This window comes from Xenopus tropicalis, chromosome 7 (assembly GCF_000004195.4).
Source record: "Xenopus tropicalis strain Nigerian chromosome 7, UCB_Xtro_10.0, whole genome shotgun sequence".
NCBI lineage: Eukaryota > Metazoa > Chordata > Amphibia > Anura > Pipidae > Xenopus > Xenopus tropicalis.
Genome location: NC_030683.2, coordinates 27,941,234 through 27,966,188, shown reverse-complemented (window position 1 = coordinate 27,966,188; position 24,955 = coordinate 27,941,234). Strand labels below are relative to the sequence as shown.

The 24,955-nt window shown below is 42.2% G+C and overlaps 2 protein-coding genes across 10 annotated transcripts in view; one reads left to right on the top strand and one right to left on the bottom strand.

The window, feature by feature from the left end:
* The window catches only part of stn1 (STN1, CST complex subunit), a 62,074-nt gene extending 49,914 nt beyond the window's left edge, over positions 1-12,160 (bottom strand). For 6 of the 7 annotated variants that reach the window (XR_004223463.1, XR_004223462.1, XM_031904991.1 and 3 more), the window contains exon 1: positions 11,689-11,800. Coding sequence is in view for 4 of the 7 variants with exons in the window: in XM_031904991.1 (XP_031760851.1) it covers positions 11,689-11,785 (97 nt within the window). In the remaining 3 variants the exon portion in view is untranslated. Of the gene's footprint in view, positions 1-11,688; positions 11,801-11,979 lie in introns of those variants that run through there. The other variant, NM_001004908.1, reaches the window with a different exon arrangement.
* Positions 12,161-12,237: 77 nt separating this feature from the next.
* slk (STE20 like kinase) overlaps positions 12,238-24,955 on the top strand; it is a 49,551-nt gene continuing 36,833 nt past the window's right edge. For all 3 annotated transcript variants that reach the window (XM_031906450.1, XM_031906451.1, XM_031906449.1), the window contains exons 1-2: positions 12,238-12,608; positions 22,397-22,561. In XM_031906450.1, the coding sequence (XP_031762310.1) occupies positions 12,459-12,608; positions 22,397-22,561 (315 nt within the window). In that variant the 5' untranslated portion in view covers positions 12,238-12,458. The remainder of the gene's footprint in view (positions 12,609-22,396; positions 22,562-24,955) is intronic.

The following is a 24,955-nucleotide window of genomic DNA, read 5'->3' as shown; positions in this document are numbered from 1 at the left end:
CCAAATGTTTTTACAGGGGAAAGTTGCTGAGATCAGGGAATTCCCCTATGAGTACCAACTCAATAGTATGGTGTCCATTTTAGGACATCCGCCACCAAACTTAATATACTGTATGCTCCCTCCCCCAACCTCCCCCCTGTCAGCAATGAGAAGAACAGGCAGAGAGGAGGGCTGGAGAATGATGTCCTAAAAAGGACGATGCAACTGAGTTAAATCTCCTCATTCCCTGTAGGATACAATAAAGTAGCAGCAGCATTCCTTCCTATTGTTATAGAGCAATGTGGCAGTTGTTAGCGTATGAGGAAAGTTCAGATGTACCTAAACAGTGTCACGTCACTGCCCCTCCCCCACAGCATGTATGAGTACAACTATGCATAGGAAGTGTTCCCTGCATGCATTAGGCTGATGCCACACGTGGCGTTTTTACGCGGCGTTTTTTCTCAGCCTAAAAACGCTGCACAAGCCACACATGGCGTTTTTCAGCCTAGTACTGGTGACGTAAGCAAATCCTGTTGCCATGGTGCTAATAGTGCGAAATAGCAAAAAACGCCGCGTATTTCCGCTAGGTCTGGCAGCTGCCTTTGCGTATCCATAGGAATAGCTTGCTTTGCAAGTACTGGCGTATTTCAGCCAACGCTTGAAAAATCCGTGCTTAGGCGTTTTCTAGCGTATTTCCGCTTTGTGTGGTTTGCTTCGCGTCTTTTCAAGCTATTTCTATGGATGATGATATCAGGCGTTTTTCAGCCGCCGAGAGAATTAGAAAATACGCAGCGTAAAAACGCCACGTGTGGCATCAGCCTTAATGTTCTATTTTAGGGTAAATAAATGGCAGATAAGCCTTGATTTAATAGAAAGCACACCCTCTTTGCAAATAGGATATATTTTAGCCTTTTAGGAAGAGCAGATAACCTAGGAACGACCTCGCTGGCTTGCTTGTATTTAGAAACAGGTTACAATAATCCGATTTTCTGTGCTATCTGGATTGGTTCTATTATAAGAACAACAATTCTGTTATCCCTGTTAAATAAGAAAAATATTGATACCTTATCTACCTTTAATATAAAATGAACAACAGAGAAGAGTAAATAAAGAGTAAATTCTGGTAGGACTGTAAGTAGTAGTTCAACAACAGCTTACTGGCTACAGGTTGCCAAATTTTCTCATAAAATGGGCACAAAATTGAGCGCACAATTCTTGATTTCATAATTCTAAAAACCTTTCCAATGTATAATTAATTAAACAAATAATTAAACAATTATAAGGATTTTACAGTTATTTGTAAATGAAATTGCAACTAAAAACAGTATCTGCCTGTCCCTTTGTATCTAGGATTGTCACCTGGACGGTATTTCACGGGACTAGCAGTAAAATACCAGCCAATGCTGGATCAGTTATTACAGACTTACTGGCAATGTACTACAATCCACCCCCAGCCCACCTCCAAAGCACCCCTTTTTCCTATATTAGCTCCTATATGTACCAAATCTGCTTCCTTAAGGTGGCCATACACAGGCCGATTGTAGCTGCTGATATCGGCCCCTTAGACCGATTCGGCAGCTTATCGCCCCATATAGCGGCAGCAATGACGGGCCTGCCTGACCGACATCTGGCCTGAAATCAGGCAGATATTGTTAACACAGGCTAAAAAATTCAGTCGGATCAGGGACCGCATCAGCTCGTTGATGCGGTTCCTGAACCGACTGCGCCCATTACCGTTGTTAGAATTCGATCATTTGGCCCTGATCGAATTAGCCTAAATTCGCCCAATATCGCCCGGGAGAAGATCCACTTGCCTGGTGAGGATCTTTACGTGTATGGCCACCTTTACTTCATAACATGTCCTGGCCCCTCAATGTGATGTTCGACCCTACCCACTCTACTTCACAAATCCGCCTAACCGATGTCACAGCCTGCCCCCGTGTGAACATGCCCCCAGCCAGGCCGATTATATATATATATATATATATATATATATATATATATATATATATATATATACACAGGGTTGGAATGACAGCACACGCAGGATGTTTTTCAAGAAGAATCACAGAGGTTTAGATAAATAAATGTGAGGCTTTATTCAGTCCGACGTTTCAGTTCCTATCTGGAACTTTCATCAGGGACAGTGAAAGTTCCAGATAGGAACTGAAACGTCGGACTGAATAAAGCCTCACATTTATTTATCTAAACCTCTGTGATTCTTCTTGAAAAACATCCTGCGTGTGCTGTCATTCCAACCCTGTGTATCTACGCTTTCAGCACTGGCACCCAGGTATTATCTTGCTCTTATGGTGTGCAGCTTTCCAGCAACTCGTTTCTATATATATATATATATATATATAAACAGACCTATTAAGAACCATGAAGGGCATTATGGGGACTGATGTCTTGGCTGTAGGAAAACTGAAATTACAGTTACATTTACACATGACTTTAAAGGGGATGTTCACCTTTGAATTAACTTTTAGTATGATACAGAGATTGCTATTCTGAGACAACTTGCAATTGGTCTTCATTTTTTAATTATTAGTAGTTACTATTTTTTTTTTTTACTACGTTTTACTTTTTGTTCCACAACTCACCAGTTTGGTATTTCAGCAGGTATCTGGTTGCTAGGGTCCAATTTACCTTAGTAACCAGGGAGTGTTTTGAGAAAGTGACTGAAAAGTGAATAGTAGAGGGGCTGAATAGAAAGATAAACAATAAAAAGTAACAATAACAATACAATTGTATCCTCACAAAGCTCACAAAGCAGTGACCCTATTTGAAAGTCAGCAAAGAGGCAAAACAAGAAGGCAAATCATACAAAAACTATAAAAGATAAAAAATGAAAAGACCAAATGAAAAGTTGCTTAGAACTGGCCATTCTATAACATATTAACAGCTAACTTAAAGGTGAACCACCCCTTTAAAATTATTCAAAACATTCATTTGATGAATATATATTGAAAAGTTAATCAGAATTACATTAATTTTCATTCATTAGAGAAAAATGTGGATGGTATCCATTATAACAGGACAGAATATGCCATACAGCAGGGGCATGGGAGGTTTGTTGTAAAATGGCTCTGCAACTAAACAACATAATAGAGAGAAACATGCAGTCCACGGCAAGCCTGTCACCAAAATATTTTTAATTATCATCATATGGTCGTTAAAATAAATACTGTCTGGAATAAGGACAAAACAAAACACACCTGGTTTGTAATGAGCTGTGTACAATGCATCTCGATATGTGCAGTGTATACAGCATGCAGGAAATTCTTAGCTTGCGAAATTCAGTAAATCAATAAATGTCCTTGAATCCTGTTCTGGAACCAAAATCCTTAAATGAGTATATTCCGTGTACCATGAAGTTAGAATGCCCTAAAAGCATTCACCCATGTTATGTTCCTTTAGGGGCATATTTGCTAAATACTGAAAACAGAGCTTGCCACAATTCACCAATAAGATAACTCACAGTTCTCTATTCACTAATATGGGGTTTTAAGAAGCACATTTATCAAACAATGAATAATTACATCCTTTTAAAGTCCTTAATTCATAATGATAATAAAAAAATAAGCCCTAATTTATGGGTTTAAAAGCCACATTGTAACTTTTTGCAATTTGATGCTTGCCTGGTTGGTGAGGAACCATACAATGAAGCTATAAGGGAAAATGTTCAAACTTGGGGCCTTTCACTGATAAGAGGTTAGCTTTTACAAAAAAAATGTATTTTGGAATATTATATCTTTATAATATCCCAATTATCAGAATAAAATAAAATGAATTTGCATTAAAATGGTTAAAATAAGCCCATAGCAAGGAAAGAGTTAAGTATAGAGAGTGTAGGCTTGTGTGACAATGAAAGGAAGAGGAAAGGGATAACCACAGCTCATTAAAAAATTACCAAAAAAAAAAAATCCTCCACAGGCTAATATGAGATTATCTGGGACTGTCATATGTAGTGATGGGTTAACTGGAGATTGTTAAAATATATGAGTATATTAATCTTCTCAGATGATGTAATAAAATGATCAAAACCTCTAACAAAAGAGAAATAAAAATGGAATTACGGTCAAGAAATCAGGAGAGGCTCCTAGATAATATTTCTGTGTTTATATCTAGCCCTCCCCATTAAAGGCCTTTAAAATCCAGCATTTCCATTACCTAAATTCTCTCCTCAGTTCAACTGACAGAAGAGCAGTCATTGTTGTTATTATTAGCTCCAGTCTGGCTATATTTAGTCCCTAATGCAACTACAACTTTGGTCTGTCAGGTGAGTAAAATGGAACTGTGACTTTTGCACCCAATCAAAATGTGTAGGCTGGTCCCAGCAGCTGTACTGCATCACCCCTTATCCTGACACACATTAGTGTAAATGGTGGCCATACACAGAGGTCAGCCTGCGGGTGGAAGGGACAGATACCATATGAAGTGCAATACACTTGTGTAGCCACAATTGTTACGTTTATTCGGACCAACAGCACAAGGTTTAGAAATGCTGTGGCTTTATCAGGACAAATAATCCTTTTAGTTTGTAGCTCTACTTAGGGGCTGATTTACTAACCCACGAATCCGACCCAAATTGGAAAAGTTCCGACTTGAAAACGAACATTTTGCGACTTTTTCGTATGTTTTGCGATTTTTTCGGATTCTGTACGAATTTTTCGTTACCAATACGATTTTTGCGTAAAAACGCGAGTTTTTCGTATCCATTACGAAAGTTGCGTAAAAAGTTGCGCATTTTTCGTAGCGTTAAAACTTACGCGAAAAGTTGCGCATTTTTCGTAGCGTTAAAACTTACGCGAAAAGTTGCGCATTTTTCGTAGCGTTAAAACTTACGCGAAAAGTTGCGCATTTTTCGTAGCGTTAAAACTTACGCGAAAAATGCGCAACTTTTCGCGTAAGTTTTAACGCTACGAAAAATGTGCAACTTTTTACGCAACTTTCGTAATGGATAGGAAAACTCGCGTTTTTACGCAAAAATCGTATTGGTAACGAAAAATTCGTAAAGAATCCGAAAAAATCGCAAAACATACGAAAAAATCGCAAAATACCGATCAGTACGAAAAAAACGCAATCGGACTCCATTCAACCCGTTCGTGGGTAAGTAAATCAGCCCCTTAGTCAATCTAAATGTGTAGCAAAATGTTTAACACCAAACACAAAGGCCACCGATACTCAGGACCAGCTTGTAATGTCTGGGATGACCTTGAGCCAGCTGGCCTGTATGTAAATGCTTTGTAAACTGCAGTCTCTGCAGGAGATGAGATTTTCTCCTCCAGATAAGGTTTCAAAATAAACATTTCAGCATTTCCTACTGAGATATGACAGTGAGGTCAGCCTAAAGACAGATGCAGTCACAAGTAGAAAACAGTTCCCTGGATGCAGAGGTTTTTTGGACTTTTTGGGGAATTCCCCTTTGTAGCCTAAAATTTGTTCAAGGACTCCATATCTATTAAAGGAAAACGATACCCCTAGGCTGAATACTTAACTAACAGATAATATGATATAAACTAAGTGGCCTATTAAAAAATCTTGCCAAACTGGAATATATATCAGTAAATATTGCCCTTTTACATCCTTTCCCTTGAGCCGCCATTTAGTGATGGGCTGTGTGCTCCCTCAGGGATCACATGACCAGAAATAATGCCGCTCTAACTGTAACAGGAAGTAGTGTGAGCGTAAAAGGCAGAACTTTGCCCATTAATTGGTTAGTTGACTAATTGATTAGTTGGTTTGTATACACTGTGAATCATATGATCCCAGGGGGACAGTCTTTAGTATGTAAAATGGCAATTTTCAAGGATTTTTACATTCTAAAAAAGTATATATGTGAAAATGGTTTATCTGGCTACCATGAGTGCACTGGAGCCTTGTGATGCATTATTTCAGCCACTTGGCCCACCACATGGCCAGTTTCCATAAAGTTATGAGCTATGTGTACATTCATGTCACCCTTAGTTAAATGGCATTGTTACTGGCAAAACATTAGTATTAGTACAATGAGAAGTTGTAGTGAGTCTTCTAACTGTTTTGCCTTTCTCAATACATCTTGGGGCTAATTTTCTAAAGGCAGATGAGGGTGCAAAGAATAAGAAATAGGAGAAAAATGCCAGTTTTACTCTGGGCCCTGCAGCTCCTTGTCTTTTCATTTTCTATTCTTTGTCATTTTCTGCTTTCAAAAGCATTGAGTAGGACAGAGGTTGTCAAACTTTTTAACCCTCCCAAGGTTCAACTTTTTGTCAGGGCCCCATTTGCTCATAAAAGGAGTACACATATAGGAAAATGCTGGTATTTCAGTCTTATTCGGGACTCCAAATACAGTTCACCGCAAATCTCACCTTAACAGATCTTTAGGCTGATGGCCCATGGAGCCATCAGCCTAATGCCTATTTGCTCTTTAAGATACACCTGAAAGCCTATGTTAAAGGACAAAGAAAGGCAAAGTCACTTAGGGGTGCCAAAATGTTAGGCACCCCCAGCTGACTTTAATCGCTTACCTTGTACCCCGGGGGCTGGTGCCCCTGTTAGGAGAAAATTGCACCAGCCCGGGGTACCTGTAGCAAGCGCTTCCTCCTTCCGTATTTGCGCTGCCGGCAAATTCCCGGGACAATCATGTGCAGTAGAGTGAAAAGCAGACATTAATAGTTTGAGTTCGACTTTTTCACTCTACTGCGCATGTGCGTGAGCGAAGCAGGAAGTGCTGCAGGTACCCCGGCTGGTGCTATTCTCGCCGAGCAGGGGTAAAAGGTAGGCGATTTAAGTCACTTGGGGGTGCCTAACATTTTGGCACCCCCAAGTGACTTAGCCTTTCCTTCTCATTTAAGGCCAACAGAGTGAGTTAGTTGCCGCGATAGATCTCTGCAGTAGGGGTGACTGCTAGGTCATAAAGAGCAAATAGACATTCTCCCCATTACTTGCCCTAACAGGCCTTCAGGCTGAGCCCACCCCATCACAGCTCAAAGCCCCTTACACTTTGGGAAGCACTGCTGTAGGGTGATAGCTCATACAAAACAAGACCATGTGTCCTTCCCTTTACAGTGATGGCTCATGGGGAGATTAGTCGCCCGTAATTAATCTAGGCTCCTCCTTACTGCAGGACGAAACTTTGCGAGACTTTGGAAAATGAAGCGATGTGTATGCCTACCCACAGGTATTTTACTTTATTGCAGATGAGAAGCATCTCAGGGAAATTAGTCGCCTAAAGTAGCTGAGATTTAACCACAGGCAACTAATCCCCCCATGGGCCATTACCCTTAAGCTGGCCATAAACATTAAGATATGCTAGCTTGGCGACCTTGCCAATCGAGCGGATCTTCTCATGATATGCCCCCTAGAGCCAAACGATCAAATTAAAATAGCGGGTAAAGGCACCATCGGTTCAGGGACCACATCAACAAGCCGATGCAGTCCCCAATCTGATGGAAAAACCAAACCTGCACAATCGAGATCTGCCCAATTTCAGGCCAGATGTCAGTCAGGGAGGTCCGTAAATACATGGCAGATAGGCTACCGAATCCGTTGAAAGGGCCGATATCGGCAGCTAAAATTGGCCCATGTATGGCCAGCTTTCGAGTCTGTAGTTCTAATATTGGCATTGAGCTTTGGTGTATAAAGTGTTGTGCAGAAGTTTAATTGTCTTTGCCTGTATGTTTGAATTTAAATCAATGGCTTATGACCTATGGGTTAGTTCGGTCAGTTTAAGCAATAGCTGACCAGTCGGATATCTAGAACAAAATGACTCAGGTCCAAGACGAGGGACCAATCTTCCTTGCAGCAGATTTACTCCAGTACCACTTCATGTTCCCCACATAAGTTTGGAGTAGTTATTTTACATATAATAATTTAGACAGTTGATAAAACAGATGTATATTAAGCAGGGGTAGGTAAACAGTGTCAAGAACAAAGCTTCTGTTATGTGCCACACAATATCAATTATTCTTTCAGACTCTGCAAGAGCTTGTCCTCTCTTGTGAAACATCAGCCAAAACCACAAGGCGGTTCCTCTAACAACACATTATAGAGAAAAAGAGGATACGGGTTGTGTTCATGAAATGTGTGCAGTGATTACAACATCAGGAATACCAGAACAAACTACACAACTCTTATGTGCTGATTTTAGAAATAATGCCATACAACTAATTTGTACAAGAGCAGATTTGTAATCCTTTTCACACTGAGCTTCAAGGGTGTTAAAACCTGTGGCCCTCTGGCTATAAATGGCAACCCTCAACAGGCAGAAGTTTATGACTGAAGATCAGACAGACATACAAAAATCTGGGGTTTTTTTGTGCACTCGGAGCCTTGGTGTAAGCAGGGATAAAATAGGGGCCAACCAACCCTGAAGACAGAGCTTGGGTGTTGCTAATGCATTACCACCCTAGGCTACTGTTCTCTGCCCTTCTAAGGCTAAAGGGTACAGAACCAGATTTGACCCACACAGTCTTCTGCACAGGTCACAATTAGGGTTTCTAGAATACCTTAGAAACTGCTTTAATAACCCCATGGCAACAGGGTAAAGAGAATGTTTTAGCCGAGTGTTACCAGTGTTTCAAAACCTAATCGTAGGACTCCTCTATAGCAACAAAGAGGGCGGTCTTTAAATGTAGCAGGGGATTTGTGTTCTGTATAGTAATGTTATATGCCATTTAAAGAGCAAGGAAAGGCTACTACTGTAGCCCTTAATAGAGTGTAGAGCTCCCTTGCCCAAAGCAAATTGCCAAATTTTTATTTTTAAAATGGTCACATCTCCCAAAAATTGGCTTGTAACTTGTAACGTGTATTTGCAGCCTGTCATGGCCGTCATCTTGAATTCCTGGATTCCCCCGCTCGCACCCCCCCACGTGGCGATCAAAGCTCATCTTGATAACATGGTTGAGCACAATGCTCTCTGGTTCAAGTGTAAAGTGCCGCAACACTATTTTCTTCTTAGTTGAAATCCATTTTATACTGACAATATTGACTTAATAGAGAGCTCTGGGGTGGAATCTCCATGGCTCCTTCAGTCCTCTAATATACAGAATAAACTGGAAGCCATTAAGAATGAAAGTGGATTAAAAAACTGCAAAGGCTTATACAGGCTCTGCATATCTACAGCATTGAGTATTACAGTAATGGCGGATAAATGAATGGCAGAATTCCAACATAACTTTTGTGTGGCAGGGGCAGAGATCAATAATGTGTATTTGGAATCCATGAAAGTGCTGGGGTACGTCTAGCCTCATGAGCATCAAAGAAATATGGAGCACTCTTGCATGGTTATTACCTGCCAATTAACTCTTACATAGTTCTCACTTACTGGCTAGGCAAATTCACCTCCTTTCAGGCAAGAACAATAAGGCTTATAAAAATATGGACATGGATATGATTTGCTAACACATTTGCTGAACACAAGCACAATCAAAAGTATTAAGTTAAAATGTAATCTGCTTATGCTGTTAAAACTTATTTTTTTGCCATTATTTAAGACTTTTCGCCTGGAAAACATGGTAAGTTGTAACAAAAGGTTGATAATGAGCTCTGTATAAACAAACTCAAAGCTGTCTTCTTCTCCTGCATGGTTCGAGAAAACCATGACGTGCATAAGTGATAGTTGTTTCATTTCCTTGACTACAGAAAGAAATAACAAATAAACAACAGGGAAACCCAGACTGACCAGTGCCTGTGAGTGCAGACACACCAACCAGTGGAGGCCTGCGTATCGGCACAGGCCAAGAATCAGCCCCATGCGTCACTTCTGTACAATAAAAAGTCATAAGGGGTCATTCATGTAGCAGAAGGCAGTGTGCAAAAAAAAAAAAGGCAGTGAGCAATCTGCCATTTATTTGTGCACTGCGTTCTGCCTCTTGAAGAGCTGCCACAGACCTGAGGCTAGACCCTTGAATAGGGGCTACCCAATATAAGTGCAATATTTGAAGCCCCTGTTCAGTATTGATCTATATAAAGGCTGCAGCAATGACTGGGCAACTCACAGTTAGATCACCTGTGGGGAGTGTGGGGAGGCATGTAGGGGCTCTTGTGCCCCAGGTATCAGTAACTGCACTCTATAGTATCATATTAAGGAGCTTCTTGGCACTTCTATGCTATTCTGCTGTGCCAAGAAAATAGACTGGTATAGAAGGATGGAACATATTTGCATTTCAAAGTTGTAATGTTTGCCAGGATATTACAAAGACTGCATATATATTATTGTTGCTTGTTACATAATGGGATGAAAGCAGCTGACACAGAAAGTATATATTAAAAAATCCCAATTATTATAACCCTTACGCTGATGCTACACATAAGAGTATGGCATATATTTTTGGCAAGCGGATAAACGCTTGCCGAAAATATCGCCATACACTCCTGCCTGTGCCTGCACCGAATGAATGAAATAGGCTCGGGTGCAGGCACATGTAGCCGATATCCGCCAAAAAACGTGAGACTTCATATCTTTGGCGGATATCGCCTACATGTGCCTGGACCCGAACCTATTTCATTCATTCGGGTGCAGGCACAGGTCAGAGTGCATTGCGATATTTTCGGCTTGCTGAAAATTTATGCCATACGCTAAGTGTGGCATCAGCCCTACTTTTAAGTTGGGCAATATTGGCCAAAATCTGAAACAGATGGTTCTGTGACTGATTAGAACCATGGCATATGTAACTATTTGTGGCACTACTTTTCAGGCTTAGACTGGGATACAAAATAGGCCCTGGCATGTTAAGTACACAGAGGCCCAAACAGCCCCGGAAGAGTGACTGTCTATGGCATCTTACAGCAGACCCTCGGACACTGACCACAACCCACTGATTGCCAGTTCAGACCTACTACTACTTGCCCCAGTTTGCTTCTTTCTGTCCACTAATGCTTTCCTTTCAACTGAATAGGTAACACTGCCATGCCTTTAAAGGGGATGTAAAGCAATTACATTTACAAATAACTGAGAACGTATAATGAATGTATTTTTTTTTTTATTACAGTGTGTAAGCCAACATCACCGGTTTTGTGAGGCATAGTTCAGAAATCCACGGGGATCGACTGGTGGACTGCGATCAACGTATTGGTCACCCCTGCCCTATAATGTATCTACATGTACATATATAAATGGTGCCCATTTCACACATCACCTATAGGAACCAAGGGCTGCCGTCAGAATTCAACATTATCCTTTGGCCCAATATGGATACCAGGAAAACTCCCGGTGGGCCCAGGTGTCAGTGGGCCCTCATGCTTCTAGCTATTTAGCCTATTTCATGGTCATTCCCCATTTCTGTATGGGAACATGGAAGCTTGATAGATGGAAGAATAGAGTATAGTATGTAGAGAGACTAGGAGAATAAAGGGTTTGAGGGAGGAGAGGAGGAATGAAAGTTTTGAGAATGGGCCCATGGTCCGGGGTTCTCTGGTGGGCCCCTCCCCGACACTGTATATAAGGGATGCAGGGGACACTGTACATAAGGGATGCAGGGGACACTGTACATAAGGGATGCAGGGGACACTGTACATAAGGGATGCAGGGGACACTGTACATAAGGGATGCAGGGGACACTGTACATAAGGGATGCAGGGGACACTGTACATAAGGGATGCAGGGGACACTGTACATAAGGGATGCAGGGGACACTGTACATAAGGGATGCAGGGGACACTGTACATAAGGGATGCAGGGGACACTGTACATAAGGGATGCAGAAATAATTCGGTCACTAACAGTACCTGTACTTCCATCAAGGGTTCTCTGAAAAGGCCTCAGACGCGTATACCCTTCCTGTCGTACCCCAACTTTACGCACTGGCACTACAAGTGCTGCCATGCAATCAAATAAAGTTTGGTTTAAAAAAAAAAAAAAAAAAAAAAAAAAAACCTGTTGCCGAGGAAACGGATGCGCGGCGCCGGCTGTGGCAGCTGCAGCTCGGGAGCGCGCAATCCAGGCCCTGGGCAGCAGGAGAGCGAAGTGGAAGCTAGTGGAAGTGAGGGTCCCGGAGTTGCGGGGGCGGATACACTTACCCGGGCCGGAGGAAGTAGAGGCCCTAGAGTAGGACAGTCACTCCGGCTGCTCCCTCTGTCCCGCCGCGGGATTTAGCCTCCTCTTCCCCCGGTGCCCGGTGGGGTGGGTAGGCCTGTGAGAGCCAGAATACACCCCCTGCAGCCTCACAAGCGTGTGACCCGTCAAGCTGCCTTGGAAGTGGGGCCCTGAGGCAGGTGGATCTCCCGGGCCCTCCCCCTCCGCCTCTCATTTACATGCTGACTTCCTCCGGAGACTTGTTGCTGATGCGAAGTGACACGGCCCCCTCCCTTGCCCTGCTAGGCCCCCTCCCTTGCCCTGCTAGGCCCCCTCCCTTGCCCTGCTAGGCCCGCACAGGGTGTTGCTTCGGTGCTGCCGGGGAATGAAGGCGCAGGCACTGCCCTGCTAAGCTCAACGCGCTGCCCACTTGGGACTGAGGAGGTGCCGGCCATTTGGCATTCCCCCATCACCCGCAGGAAACATGTCGTTCTTTAATTTCCGAAAGATCTTCAAGCTCGGGGGAGACAAGAAGAAGAAGCAGTACGAGCATGTCAAGCGGGACCAAAACCCCGAGGAGTATTGGGAGATTGTGGGGGAACTGGGGGATGGAGCCTTTGGCAAAGTCTATAAGGTGAGTAGCCAGCATGGCCAGCCTTCGGGTAGGGCTCCCACTGCCCCTACTTATTAGCTATAATCATTTTTAGCTTCTCCCTACACGTTGACAAGAATTTTATTTCTAAATGTCCCCCTGCTGCCTAAGGTCTCTTGCCTTGTCCCTGTATATACACCAGTACAGTCTGCAGCCTAAGGTCTCTTGCCTTGTCCCTGTATATACACCAGTACAGACTGCAGCCTAAGGTCTCTTGCCTTGTCCCTGTATATACACCAGTACAGTCTGCAGCCTAAGGTCTCTTGCCTTGTCCCTGTATATACACCAGTACAGACTGCAGCCTAAGGTCTCTTGCCTTGTCCCTGTATATACACCAGTACAGTCTGCAGCCTAAGGTCTCTTGCCTTGTCCCTGTATATACACCAGTACAGACTGCAGCCTAAGGTCTCTTGCCTTGTCCCTGTATATACACCAGTACAGTCTGCAGCCTAAGGTCTCTTGCCTTGTCCCTGTATATACACCAGTACAGACTGCAGCCTAAGGTCTCTTGCCTTGTCCCTGTATATACACCAGTACAGTCTGCAGCCTAAGGTCTCTTGCCTTGTCCCTGTATATACGCCAGTACAGACTGCAGCCTAAGGTCTCTTGCCTTGACCCTGTGTATACACCAGTACAGACTGCAGCCTAAGGTCTCTTGCCTTGTCCCTGTATATACACCAGTACAGTCTGCAGCCTAAGGTCTCTTGCCTTGTCCCTGTATATCAGGGATCCCCAACCTTTTATACCCGTGAGCCACATTCAAATGGAAAAAGGGTTGGAGAGCAACACAAGCATAAAAAATGTTCCTGGTGGTGCCAATGAGCGCAATAATTGGCTATTTAATAGGCCCCATGTGGACTGGCAGCCTACAGAAGGCTCTGTCTGCGTCTGGCATTATATTGGGTTTGTATGCAACCAAAACTTGCCTCCAAGCCAAGAATTCAACAATGAGCACCTGCTTTGAGGCCACTGGGAGCAACATCCAAGGGGTTGGGGAGCAACATGTTGCTCACGAGCCACTGGTTGGGGATCACTGCTGTATATACACCAGTACAGTCTGCAGCCTAAGGTCTCTTGCCTTGTCCCTGTATATACACCAGTACAGTCTGTAGCCTACGGTCTCTTGCCTTGTCCCTGTATATACATCAGTACAGTCTGCAGCCTAAGGTCTTTTGCCTTGTCCCTGTATATACACCAGTACAGACTGCTGCCCTTTAGCATCATATTGATCCACTTGTGCTGAGTGAAATAATGAACCTTAAACTTCCAACAAGGCTGTAGGGCTGCCAGCTGGTTGCCCCTAAATTATTTATATAACCAAAGAAAACCAAAGTCTTCTAGGGGCCCCTCTCGCTTTGACCCTGAGAAGGAAATGAGATTTCCCAGATTTCTGGCACCACATCAGGGAGGAAGTTTCTGCTTTTTATATACCATTATTAGTCATAGGTTCTTTTATGCTCTGAATCAAGTGCAGAGCCTGTTACCCTCCAGCTGTTGCTGAACTGTAACATTCAGACACCAATGCTTGGGTGTCGTAATCAGCAAGAGCACAGCCTGCCAGGCTTGTGGACTGTCTCTAGGTAGTAAGGACTAGATATCACTGAGTTCTCATTTCATTACCAAAAGTCTTAGTTTTAGGTCTTAAAATTCAGCTTTTTTGCTTCTGGCACAGACCTCTTTTTCCTTATTGCAGTCTCGTTGGACTATGTAATTGAACTGGCCAATTAAACTTTGTCTTGCACAGACATCTATGTAGTACTCAGTATGGGCCCCATCTGAGGCATATAAATAGTATAAGTAGAAGAATCTCAGCTTCTATAGAGAAGATCCTGCAAGGTATTATGGTAGGCCATCTCATGGTATTTTAATGCCCCAAACTCTATCGTGCACCATAATATGAAACCACCTACAGACTTTTATAGCTGGGGTTTCAGCACTGAACAATGCATAAGGCAGTGCGACTGTTCTTGGAAGTCATGAGGGGCAGTCGATAATCCTACGAGTGAGTCAGTTGTTGAGATCACAGTTGTGATTAAAACATAAATGTACATAAAGTTTAACTTTGGGGTACAGACCATGCCACTCAAGTATATGTTGCTTTAGAACATACAGTACATGCAAGTTATTTGACTCCTGAAGTTATTGACCCTAGTGTATTGTGTAAAAATAATAGGGGCCCTAGACTGTAAGTGCCACTGGGGCAGGTATTGGTGTGAATGATAAATGTATTTGTGAAGCTCTATGTAAGCTTAGTGGTGCTATATAAATAAAAGGTTAATAATGATTATAAGCTTTTATGATTGTGACATAAGTTGGCAAAGACTTTTGAAATAAGAGCGACAATTATTTCTTATGCAGCCACTCTAAGTCCATCCTTCATTCTTGGCATTTTTATTCTTTCCGAGCCTTGGGAGCTTTCACTAAACAAACAGAAATACACAAGCAAATAACCACAAGATGGTAAGCAGGGTGTTAGTTCTGGCAACTTGTTCTAATCAGACCCATAAAACACTTAAACATAAAAGGGTAAGTATTTGGTTAAACGTCTCTGGTCGTTAGCCACGTGGGTGTGACAAGTCCAACTCGGTTAAATAAAGTTTATTTATACTGAGCTGTGGGATAGTGACACAGGCGGGCATCCTTTTTCCATGAGTCAGGTAGCCTCTCCTTTCCAACCCACACCCAAACCACAAGTCGATGCACATTTTATTGAACAATTCTTTAATGTGCTTGTGCTTCTTGCTTGTAGTGGGGAAGAAGAGGAAATACTTTATAACTACTGATTTTATCAGTTGGATCACCCCAGATTTTAAGGGGCTTATTAACCTTATAATTAACTTTTAGCAATTTGCAATTGGTCTTCACTTACTTGTGTGTTTTGAATTATTTAGCTTTTTGTGCAGCAACTCTTTAGTTTGTATTTTAGCACCTATCTGGTGGCTATCATCTAATTTACACTAGTAACCAGGCAGTGGTTTGAATGAGAGACTGGTAAATGAATAGGAGGGGCCTGAATAGTATAATAAGTAATAAAAGGTAACAAAATTGTAGCCTCATAGAGCTATAGGTTTTTGGCTTCGGTGGTCAGTCATCCCCATTTGAAATTGGGGAAACGAGTCAGAAGAAGCCAAATAATTCAAAAACTATTAAATTAGAAATGAAGACCAATTGAAAAGTTGCTAAGAATTGCTCATTCTATAACATACTAAACGTTTATTTAAAGGTAAACTACCCCTTTATTACTTTGCAAGTAGGAACTCCCCTGGTGGTGCCAAGACTAAAGGAAGATTAGGAGATATTGCTGCAGAATGCCAAGATACTCTTGGAAGCTCAGCTTGAAAGGCAGTTAGAATAGGATTTGGGGGTGACCGCTTATTTTTTGCCTTAGAGATTCATGGCACTACACTATGGCCGTGATATATGTCTGTAACCTTGTTGTTAGCGAGAGGTTGGGTTGCCACATTTCCTGGCTTATTAAGGGGAGTGGTTTGGGTGGTTCAGAGTGTTATATACACTTTTTTTTTTGTCTGGGTTTCTGGGCTCTGAAGCCTGGACAGCACCAGGAAAAACCGGGTTGTCCAGTTCAAAACAGGTGGCAATGCTACCTAATAGGGCCCTCTAACAAAAACCTCATAAATCCAGGGCTCTAATGTTCTTGTTACAATCGGTATCCTTTGTTTTACCATTAAGTTATTAAGTCCCCTGTTTATGTACATAACAGCCAGCAGGTTGCACATGGCTTTATTGTAATAATAATGATTATTGCACCCCAACATGGCTGAAAGGGTAATATTATGGAGCATAATGCAGTGCTTATTTAGTGTGAGACGTAAAATGTGCGTGTAAAGGAAATTACATTTGTTACCAGCCTGTTTTGCTGAAGGTGTAGCTACAATTCCTATTGCTGGGGTTTCCAGAGAGAGCTTCCTGTGTGCGGCCTGTTTCACATTATGCAGCAGCACAACTGGCCAGGGACTAATGAAAGTGCCATTTTTATTGTGGGGAAAGTGGTGCCGCTTTATAAGAAACAGAATCCATCCTGCCCGATAGAGAGACAGAAGACAGATCTGTAAAACTACTCCCACCCCCTGCTTCCTTTTCACCCTTGTGTGCCAAGGAGTGTTCACTTTCAGTCATTCAATCTGTTGGTGAAAAAGTTTATATTATGCAGCCATGTGTTTGTCTCAGGTCTGGCTTGGAGCTGTTCAAAGGCACCATTTTTGCTCATAAAATGCAGCAAAAATAACCTTAGATTAATATCATATGTTTGGTGTCATTTTTCATATAGATTTGTATGTGCTTTTTTGGCACAGTTTATCATGAGACAATATTATAACATAATACTTTGTCATAGGAAGAAAAAGTTAGTGGAGGTGGTAAAAAGGGCTATGAAGGGATGACATTGCATTATAGATTTTTGGCATTTTTTGGAAAATTGTTTGGTTTTCTATGTGAGTTGGTTCTGAAAAATTAGCAGCCCGAAGGCACTGATTAGTGTGCACCACAAGCACTGTTGTTACAGCACTGCTGATACTGGCTACTGAATAAAAATTTATTATGGGAAATGGTCATGTTGGTGAGGTGAACCCAGGCTTTTTTTTTTTTTTTTTTAGGGTGACTTTAGAGCAACTTCACAGGCTGATAAGCTACCAACATGGTCCGGTGTCAGCTTTTATCAGTTCATGTATGGCCACCTTTACTTATCTTCTCTAACATAAAACTGCAAGTGGCCTAATACCAAAATGGGGGCTTAAATGGAACTTTCCAAAGTGGTTACAATTTCTTGGGTTATCTTATAGCCTGAGAGCTAGCTGCCTTAGTAGTGAAGCAAACACTGATGCCAATGAAGGCATAGGTTTGTGCTGCATTCAGCAGAAATTTTTGATGGTATAGCGGGCATCATATGCTGTGTAGTGCACTGGTCTCTGTTTTCTTAGCAAAGTGTGGCCTGAGCTGGATATGTACACGGGGGCTTGCAGTAGCCATAAATGCTGCGTTGCGTGGTCCTAAAAACTCTGGATATTATGTCTGTACAAAAACATGTTTTCTTTCTTGCCTTTCATATTGAGTGAGCATTTTCTATAAGTGTTAGTGATGGAGGAAGGAGAATGCTGTACTATTCATGTGTCTTCCCAAATCTCTTCCTGTCCAGACATTTCCTGTTCTACAATGAGACCAATGCAAATGTTATTGTGAGCAAGATATTTACATTCACAGCATCTATAACTAAGGCTTTGATACTGATTTACTATGTCCTATAAGGAGAGTCTCCCATTAATGGCCCAAAGTGCTTACATTAAAGGGCAAGTAAGAGAAAAACAAAATATGCACTTTTGCTTGAGTTACATCTGGTTTCTTTGACACACTGAGTCCAGGAGCAGCTAAGGTGCAGCATACTGTTTCTTGGATGGCAAATTGCACATACTCTTTGTGTGTATAGGAAAACCTCAAGGTTACATAATTACCATAATTCCCACAAATTTTTAAAAAAAAATATCATTATCATTCATGTCTTCTGTTCTAAAGGTGGCCATACACGAGCAGATCCGCTCGCTTGGCGATGTCGCCAAGCGAGCGGATCTTCCCCCGATATCCCCACCTACGGGTGGGCGATATCGGGGACCATTTAGGTAAAAAAAAAAATAATCCGATCGTTTGGCCCTGGGGCCAGACGATCGGATTATGTGGGCGGCTATGGGGCAGTCGGATCGGGGACCGCATCAACGAGCCGATGCGGTCAGCGATCCGACCAGATTTTCTAACCTGCCCGATCGAGATCTGGCCAATTTCAGGCCAGATATCGGTCGGCCAGGCCGATCTGCTCTCCCCATACACGGGCCGATTAGCTGCCGAATCGGTCCAACTGTTCCTTTTACTGTATCATTATCATTTTCTTATCCACAGTACTTAAAAAAACAACAGATAGAAGTAATGGAAACTTCAGTGAGTAAAAGCCACAGTAAAGGATGTTCTTGCATACAGTGTGGCTAACCACCAGCATTCGATGGAGGTAGCAAAAGTATGCTAATCTGTGAAAGACAGAAAGGTGTTTGTAGGAGGCAGACAGCAGTAATTTATAATTTATACTCATAAGGTCCCTCTGCATTCTCCTCCTCATTTATTATTTTGTAGAGGCTGACTAGAGGTTTTAAGTGGGAGGTAACAGCAACTATAGATAAATAACATAATAGTAGTACATATGCTCATAAGAAAGGATCTCACCTATAGTATAGGTTGGCCCAGGTGCTCATGCCCCAGACCTTCAGCCAAAGGGAGCCATCGTGGATACGTCTCAAAAATAGAAAAGAGGCAGGCACTCTGGTAGAGTCAAAAGTGAATAGCGATTGTTCATGAGAAGTAGGAGTAAAATCAAAAAGGCTCAAAAGAGCCTCATGTATCATGTGTTAAATAAAAAGTTTTTGATTTTACTCCTACTTCTCATGAACAATCGCTATTCACTTTTGACTCTACCAGAGTGCCTGCCTCTTTTCTATTTTTGAGACGTAACAGCAACTATAGTTCTTACAATAATAATAATCTGCAGCTCATTCTTGTTCATGAGCATGAGGGAAAATAGTGTTTTTCAGTAGCTCCTTGCTTAGCAGGCTGTTCCTGCTGTCTGAGAGAGAGGTACAAGTCCCTGGCATCTGTCTGTGCTCCCAGACCCCTGCAGTGCCTGTTGTGTTGGTGCCATATGGGAAGCTAATGGAATCGAAATGTTACTTATTCCTCAGTGTCCTAATATAAAACATGTAACATCACTCTCTGTCGCAGCTATCAAAAGCAATCAGGATTAGGACTTAGGATACTTTGCAGTGCAATACTTTATCTAAACATTTTGGAACACTTTGAATAATTGCATGAAAAGCTTTATATGTTCTATTGCCTCTTCCAGCAGCACATGTGAGATAAAATTATGGGAAAAGCTGTCAGTTGTTAGGGCGAAGACAGACAGGATAATTAGTTGCTGCAATTTTTATAATCTAGTTATGGCAACTAATTGCCACCACTAAAGCAACCGGGATTTGTACCCACATGGGTACCTTTGCAGGAGGTTACTTACATATTTGAGAATTGTGGTAATGTTGTGGCAATTAGTAATCACCCCATCACCCATCTTTTTCCTTATATATGTATAGGTTTTTTGACATATAGCTTTATGCCTTGAGAAGTACTTTAATGAATCCTGATTGTATTACATGACAACTAGAAATGCCATAATAACTATATTGTGTACTGTAACCAATCCATGCTAGAGTGGGGCACAGATCCAATTAATGCAGAAGAATAGGAGGAAGGACATTTCATTTTCATTTCATTTTCTTATAGAGAAAGATTGACAGCGAAATTATTAAAATGTATGCAGCACAACTGTTACCCTAGGTTATTCTGCTCAGGGAGCCTAATTTATCTACATATGTCTGTGTTATTATGAGTAGCAGATGCTATACTGTTCATCAGATCTAGTGAGTGACCATAGCACCCCTGGAAGCAGGACTGGACTGGGAGTAAAAATATTTAAGCAGCCCACATTTTGCCAGTTCTGTTTGACTTAAACCACAATAAATTCTTTGAGTCTTTTTCAGTTTGAAACATAACTGGAATTAATGTAAAATATTTTTAAAATGTCTGAGTTCTATTAACTGATCCCAGTACTGTGTGTCCTTATTAAGCAAAGACTTATTTTGTTGGTGCTAGTTACCATAATGCCCCATACTTATTTAGTAATGACAACGGCCTAGCACCATAGGCGATTCTTAATGTCACTGCCCCAAAATTCAAACCTAAAGATCAAGCTGCAACGCCTGCTTTAATCTTTTGTAATCAACCAGTGAGGCTAGAGGTGGCAATGTTGGACTTGGTGTGTGTGGGGGCCCATCAGGACTGCCACCCTCCTGCCTGGGAACTCCGGAAAGGAAGGCGGGGTGTGCTCTCATGGGGGTGGGCCGTACCATCACGGGAGGGGGGGCAGGATATTCCTCTGCAATTGGCCAATCGCTGCGTCAATCCTAGAGAATCCTGCCTGGTTTTCCCTATTTGGGCTGGGCAGCCTTACTGAAAACTGTGTCCGGGTCAAAACCAGACAGGTGGCAACCCTACTGCCACTTCAGGGGCCCCATACCCCCTCAGGGTGCCCCGTCCTCGTCATGAACTCCTTCACAGGCCATAAGCGATGTCACATCTCCCTTGCATTGAGGTGCCACTGGAAAGTGCGGATGGGGAAGTGTCGCCAGAAGCTAATGTAAATTCTGACTAGCAATTCAGCAATGCTCACAGCTGCAGTGGCTATTTTTGTTTCATTTTAGCAGTGCAGATTGGGCCCACTTGAGGTTGAAACCTCAACCTCTGGCATTTGCCTGAACTGACAGATTGCCAGTCTGGAACTGCCTGGGAGATGTGGGTACCATTGTTTAAATAGTAATTGTAATAACTCATTAGAATTATTTGTACTTTACCATACTAATTTGTTTGTGTCTTTATAACTGTTTGTATGGTCAAATCTATTTCTTTTCCATGAGATTCACATTTCATTTCCATTTATCAGGATAATTCGTGTGAGTTTCCTGTGTCGAGACAAATACCTTTGCAAATGTTGTGCTAATGTATCCCTTTCATAGAATTCCAGCGCACGTCACACCCATGAGTTGCCATGCTAAAAGGTCAATAATGTCTAGGAGAAGTGTACAAAATGCTATAGATTGTAGATCTCTGTGCAAAAGGCAGCCCGATGCATCATTCAGGGATTGGCCCATTTGTGGTCAGCTGAAATTCTCTATAATTCTACATACAATGCAGTGGTGGGATGGCATGACTCATGTAAAATTATGCAACTTTGGGTTCTATTTGAACTTGATGTTCTCCTTCAGAGTAAAGGTGGCCATACACGCACCGATATTATCGTACGAAACCTCGTTTCGTACGATAATCGGTGCGTGTATGGCATGTCAGCGAGCCGACCGATATCGCAGGAAGCTGCTGAAATCGGTCGGCTCGCCGATCGGCCAAGTTAGAAAATTTTGATCGGGCGCCATAGAAGGCGCCTGACCAAAATTCTCCCTTCAGAGCTGAATCAGCAGAAGGAGGTAGAAATCCTATTGTTTCTACCTCCTTACCTGCCGATTCAGCCCTGAATGGTGTGTGGCGGATCTGACGATGTTTCGTGCGACCGACGGTCGTACGAAACATCGTGAGATCGCCACGTGTATGGCCAGCTTAATGGGAAGTAAAATTGATTCAACCTGTGCAGTTAAACATCATCTTCCCACCTGGTGATTTTAGAATAAAGATGGCCATACGCTGTATCAGACCAATCAGTGCTGCAGAAAGTGAAGTGGAGCTGCTCTCCTCAAGTGCCAATTCTCTATGTACTCATCACCCTGGTGCATCAACCAGGTCTTTAAACATGACTGACCATAAAATCACAGAATGGTCTTTTGAAGCTGTCAGTCCACCTTGGCTAAACTACAGAACAAAATCTTGGAATGTATAGCCAGCTTAACCAGTATTTCTGATTTTAGATTCTTTTACATTTTGAAGAATACTACCAGTAAATACTGAAAGGCAGAAACAAGCAATATTAGCCTGAAGTTTGTACACAAACAAAGAAAGGAACTTTCAGGGCTGGGTTGAACCCGTTCTGTAGCACTACCCAGCAAAACTAGGTCTAACCTACAATCTAATATAGATCAGTTTAAAGATTTTGGAATTTAATTGAAAGCTTCTAGAAAAGGCCATATTCTTATAACCTTTATTTACTGTTTCATTTTCAGGCCCAGAATAAAGAGACTGGAATTTTGGCAGCAGCAAAAGTCATAGATACAAAATCGGAAGATGAACTGGAGGATTACATGGTGGAGATTGATATTTTGGCATCATGTGACCACCCGCATATTGTTAAGCTTTTGGATGCTTTCTACTATGAAAATAACCTCTGGGTAAGCTTGTTTTGGTAAATCTTGAAAATGGATGTAATCTTTATTTTTTAAACCGACAGGTTTGTCTGTATTTTTATTACTTGTACACTTTACCAGGCTAATGCCTCACAGGGCTGATTCTTATCCTGCAGATAAATGCTGGCTGAGAATCAGCCCCTACTCTGGCATCAGTCTTTCCCTGTGCCTGCACCTGGTTTTTAGAAGTATGGTGCTCCACATTACAAAAGGACCCTTATTCAGAAAACCCCAAGTACGCTGGATAATAGATCCCATACTTGTACCAGATCTTTACGGGCAAATTTGGTAAAAGATAAATCTGGAAACCCTTTGGGATACCCAGAAGATTTAATTTTATTTCATATACTAAAAACTTACCTGACAGTCAGATGTGCTAACACAAATTGTCACATTTCTCAGAGCAGAGGAATGTGCCAGCGAGTTCTTTTGGTGTTAGCATTGCCTCTGAGCTCTAACACTCCTCAAAATAATTGTTGGAAAGAATTGTCCCAGTGTTTCTAAATCCCAAAGCACTGGTGTTTTGTTTTTAATTAATAATTCTATTAAAAATTTATGAATATACAGCAATATTACATTATGTGATATATTGTCGGTAATTAAACAATTAACAATTTCTGTGTCTAAGGCGAGTATGGCGTATATTTTCAGCAAGCCGAAAATCCCTTGCCGAAAATCCCTTGCCGAAAACACCGCCATATGCTCCTACCTGTGCCAGCACCTGAATGAATGGAATACGCTCGGGTGCAGGCACATGTAGCTGATATTCGCCGAAGATACGACGTCTCCCATTTTTGGCGGATATCGGCTACATGTGCCTGCACCCGAGTGTATTTCATTCATTCGGGTGCAGGCACAAGGTAGGGTAGATTTACAGTAGTGGGGCATATTGTCGGCAAGTGTTTTTCGGCTTGCCGAGAATACGCCTGTGTGGCATCAGCCTAATGTTTCTTTAACTGAAGGCAGAAACAGGTAGAGGGGAGGGATAAGTAGGGTAAAGGTCTGTTCCCTTCACTCTCTGGGCCCAAGTCTTTCATGTCTCATATTACCGCGTCAGATTATAAGACATTAGCTATTGAATAGAGCACATTCAAGTCAAGAACCAAAGAACAGGAACAAAAGGTGTCTCCTCTGGCTCCCCTGGAAACCCCAGAGTCATAGCCAAATGTAGTGCAGGGTGCAGAATTATTGTGAGCCAGTTGTGAACATTGGTGTTTTTAACTTGAGACTTTATTGCTTGGCAAAATTACAGATGCTTAGTAAATGGGTCTGTGATTAATATTATGTATCTAAAAACTTTGTAGTGAGCAGGTAAGGTATATTTCTCAGCACCTCTCAGTGTCTCCTACATTTTAAACCTCTAACTTGCTTTGTGCTTTTTGTGGTTTCCTCCTCAATAAATGAATGTTTTGATGTTTGAAACAAATGCTAACCATGGCCATGATGCCTTTATAGAAGCTGAGCATATGCTAGCCACATAACTTTATAAATTTACTTTTATAAAATGCTGAACTTCACTGATTTAATTACTGATTTAATCTACTGTTAAGTGATAGTTAAATGGGGTGCATGGCATAATGGAGATGATCAGTGCAACCTGTGGATTATTCATTGTTGGCAAAATAATCTTTGGGTTCAAATAGCATTCCCTTTTTCATAAACCAGGTCAGCTGGGCCTAGTTTTTAGAGAAACAACCACCTGAACTTTATGGAACTTGCTTTAGATTATTTAGAAGTTTCCATGTGTCTTCTTATATAGAGGAATGTAGAGAGCAGCCTGACTTCCAACATGTCTAAATGAGGCACCAGCTGTACCTCTGTAAATTCTCTAATGCTAAATATGAGCACACCAAGTAGGATTGATTTAAAAAATACATTCTGCCTGCTGTTTTAATTAAAAAAAAAACACACACACTTTTGTATTTTTTTTTCTTCATTATAAAGCACTGATTTGAAAGTTGGGCAATTTTCAAAGAACTTAGGGCTCTGGTACATGGGGAGATTAGTCGCCCGCGGCAAAACTCCCTGCTCGCGGGCGACTAATCTCCCCGAGTTGCCTTCCCCCTGCCATCCCACCGGCGAACATGTAAGTCGCCGGCGGGATGGCAGATGCGGCGCGATTTCGCGCAAATCGCCAAAAAAGACTCGCGAGTCTTTTTCGGCGATTTCCTGAAATCGCCTCGCCGCGTCTGCCATCCCGCCGGCGACTTACATGTTCGCCGGTGGGATGGCAGGGGGAAGGCAACTCGGGGAGATTAGTCGCCCGCAAACAGGGAGTTTTGCCGCGGGCGACTAATCTCCCCGTGTGCCAGAGCCCTTAAGGTGGCCATACACTGGCAGATTTCAGCTACCAATATCGGTCCTTTAAACCAATTCGGC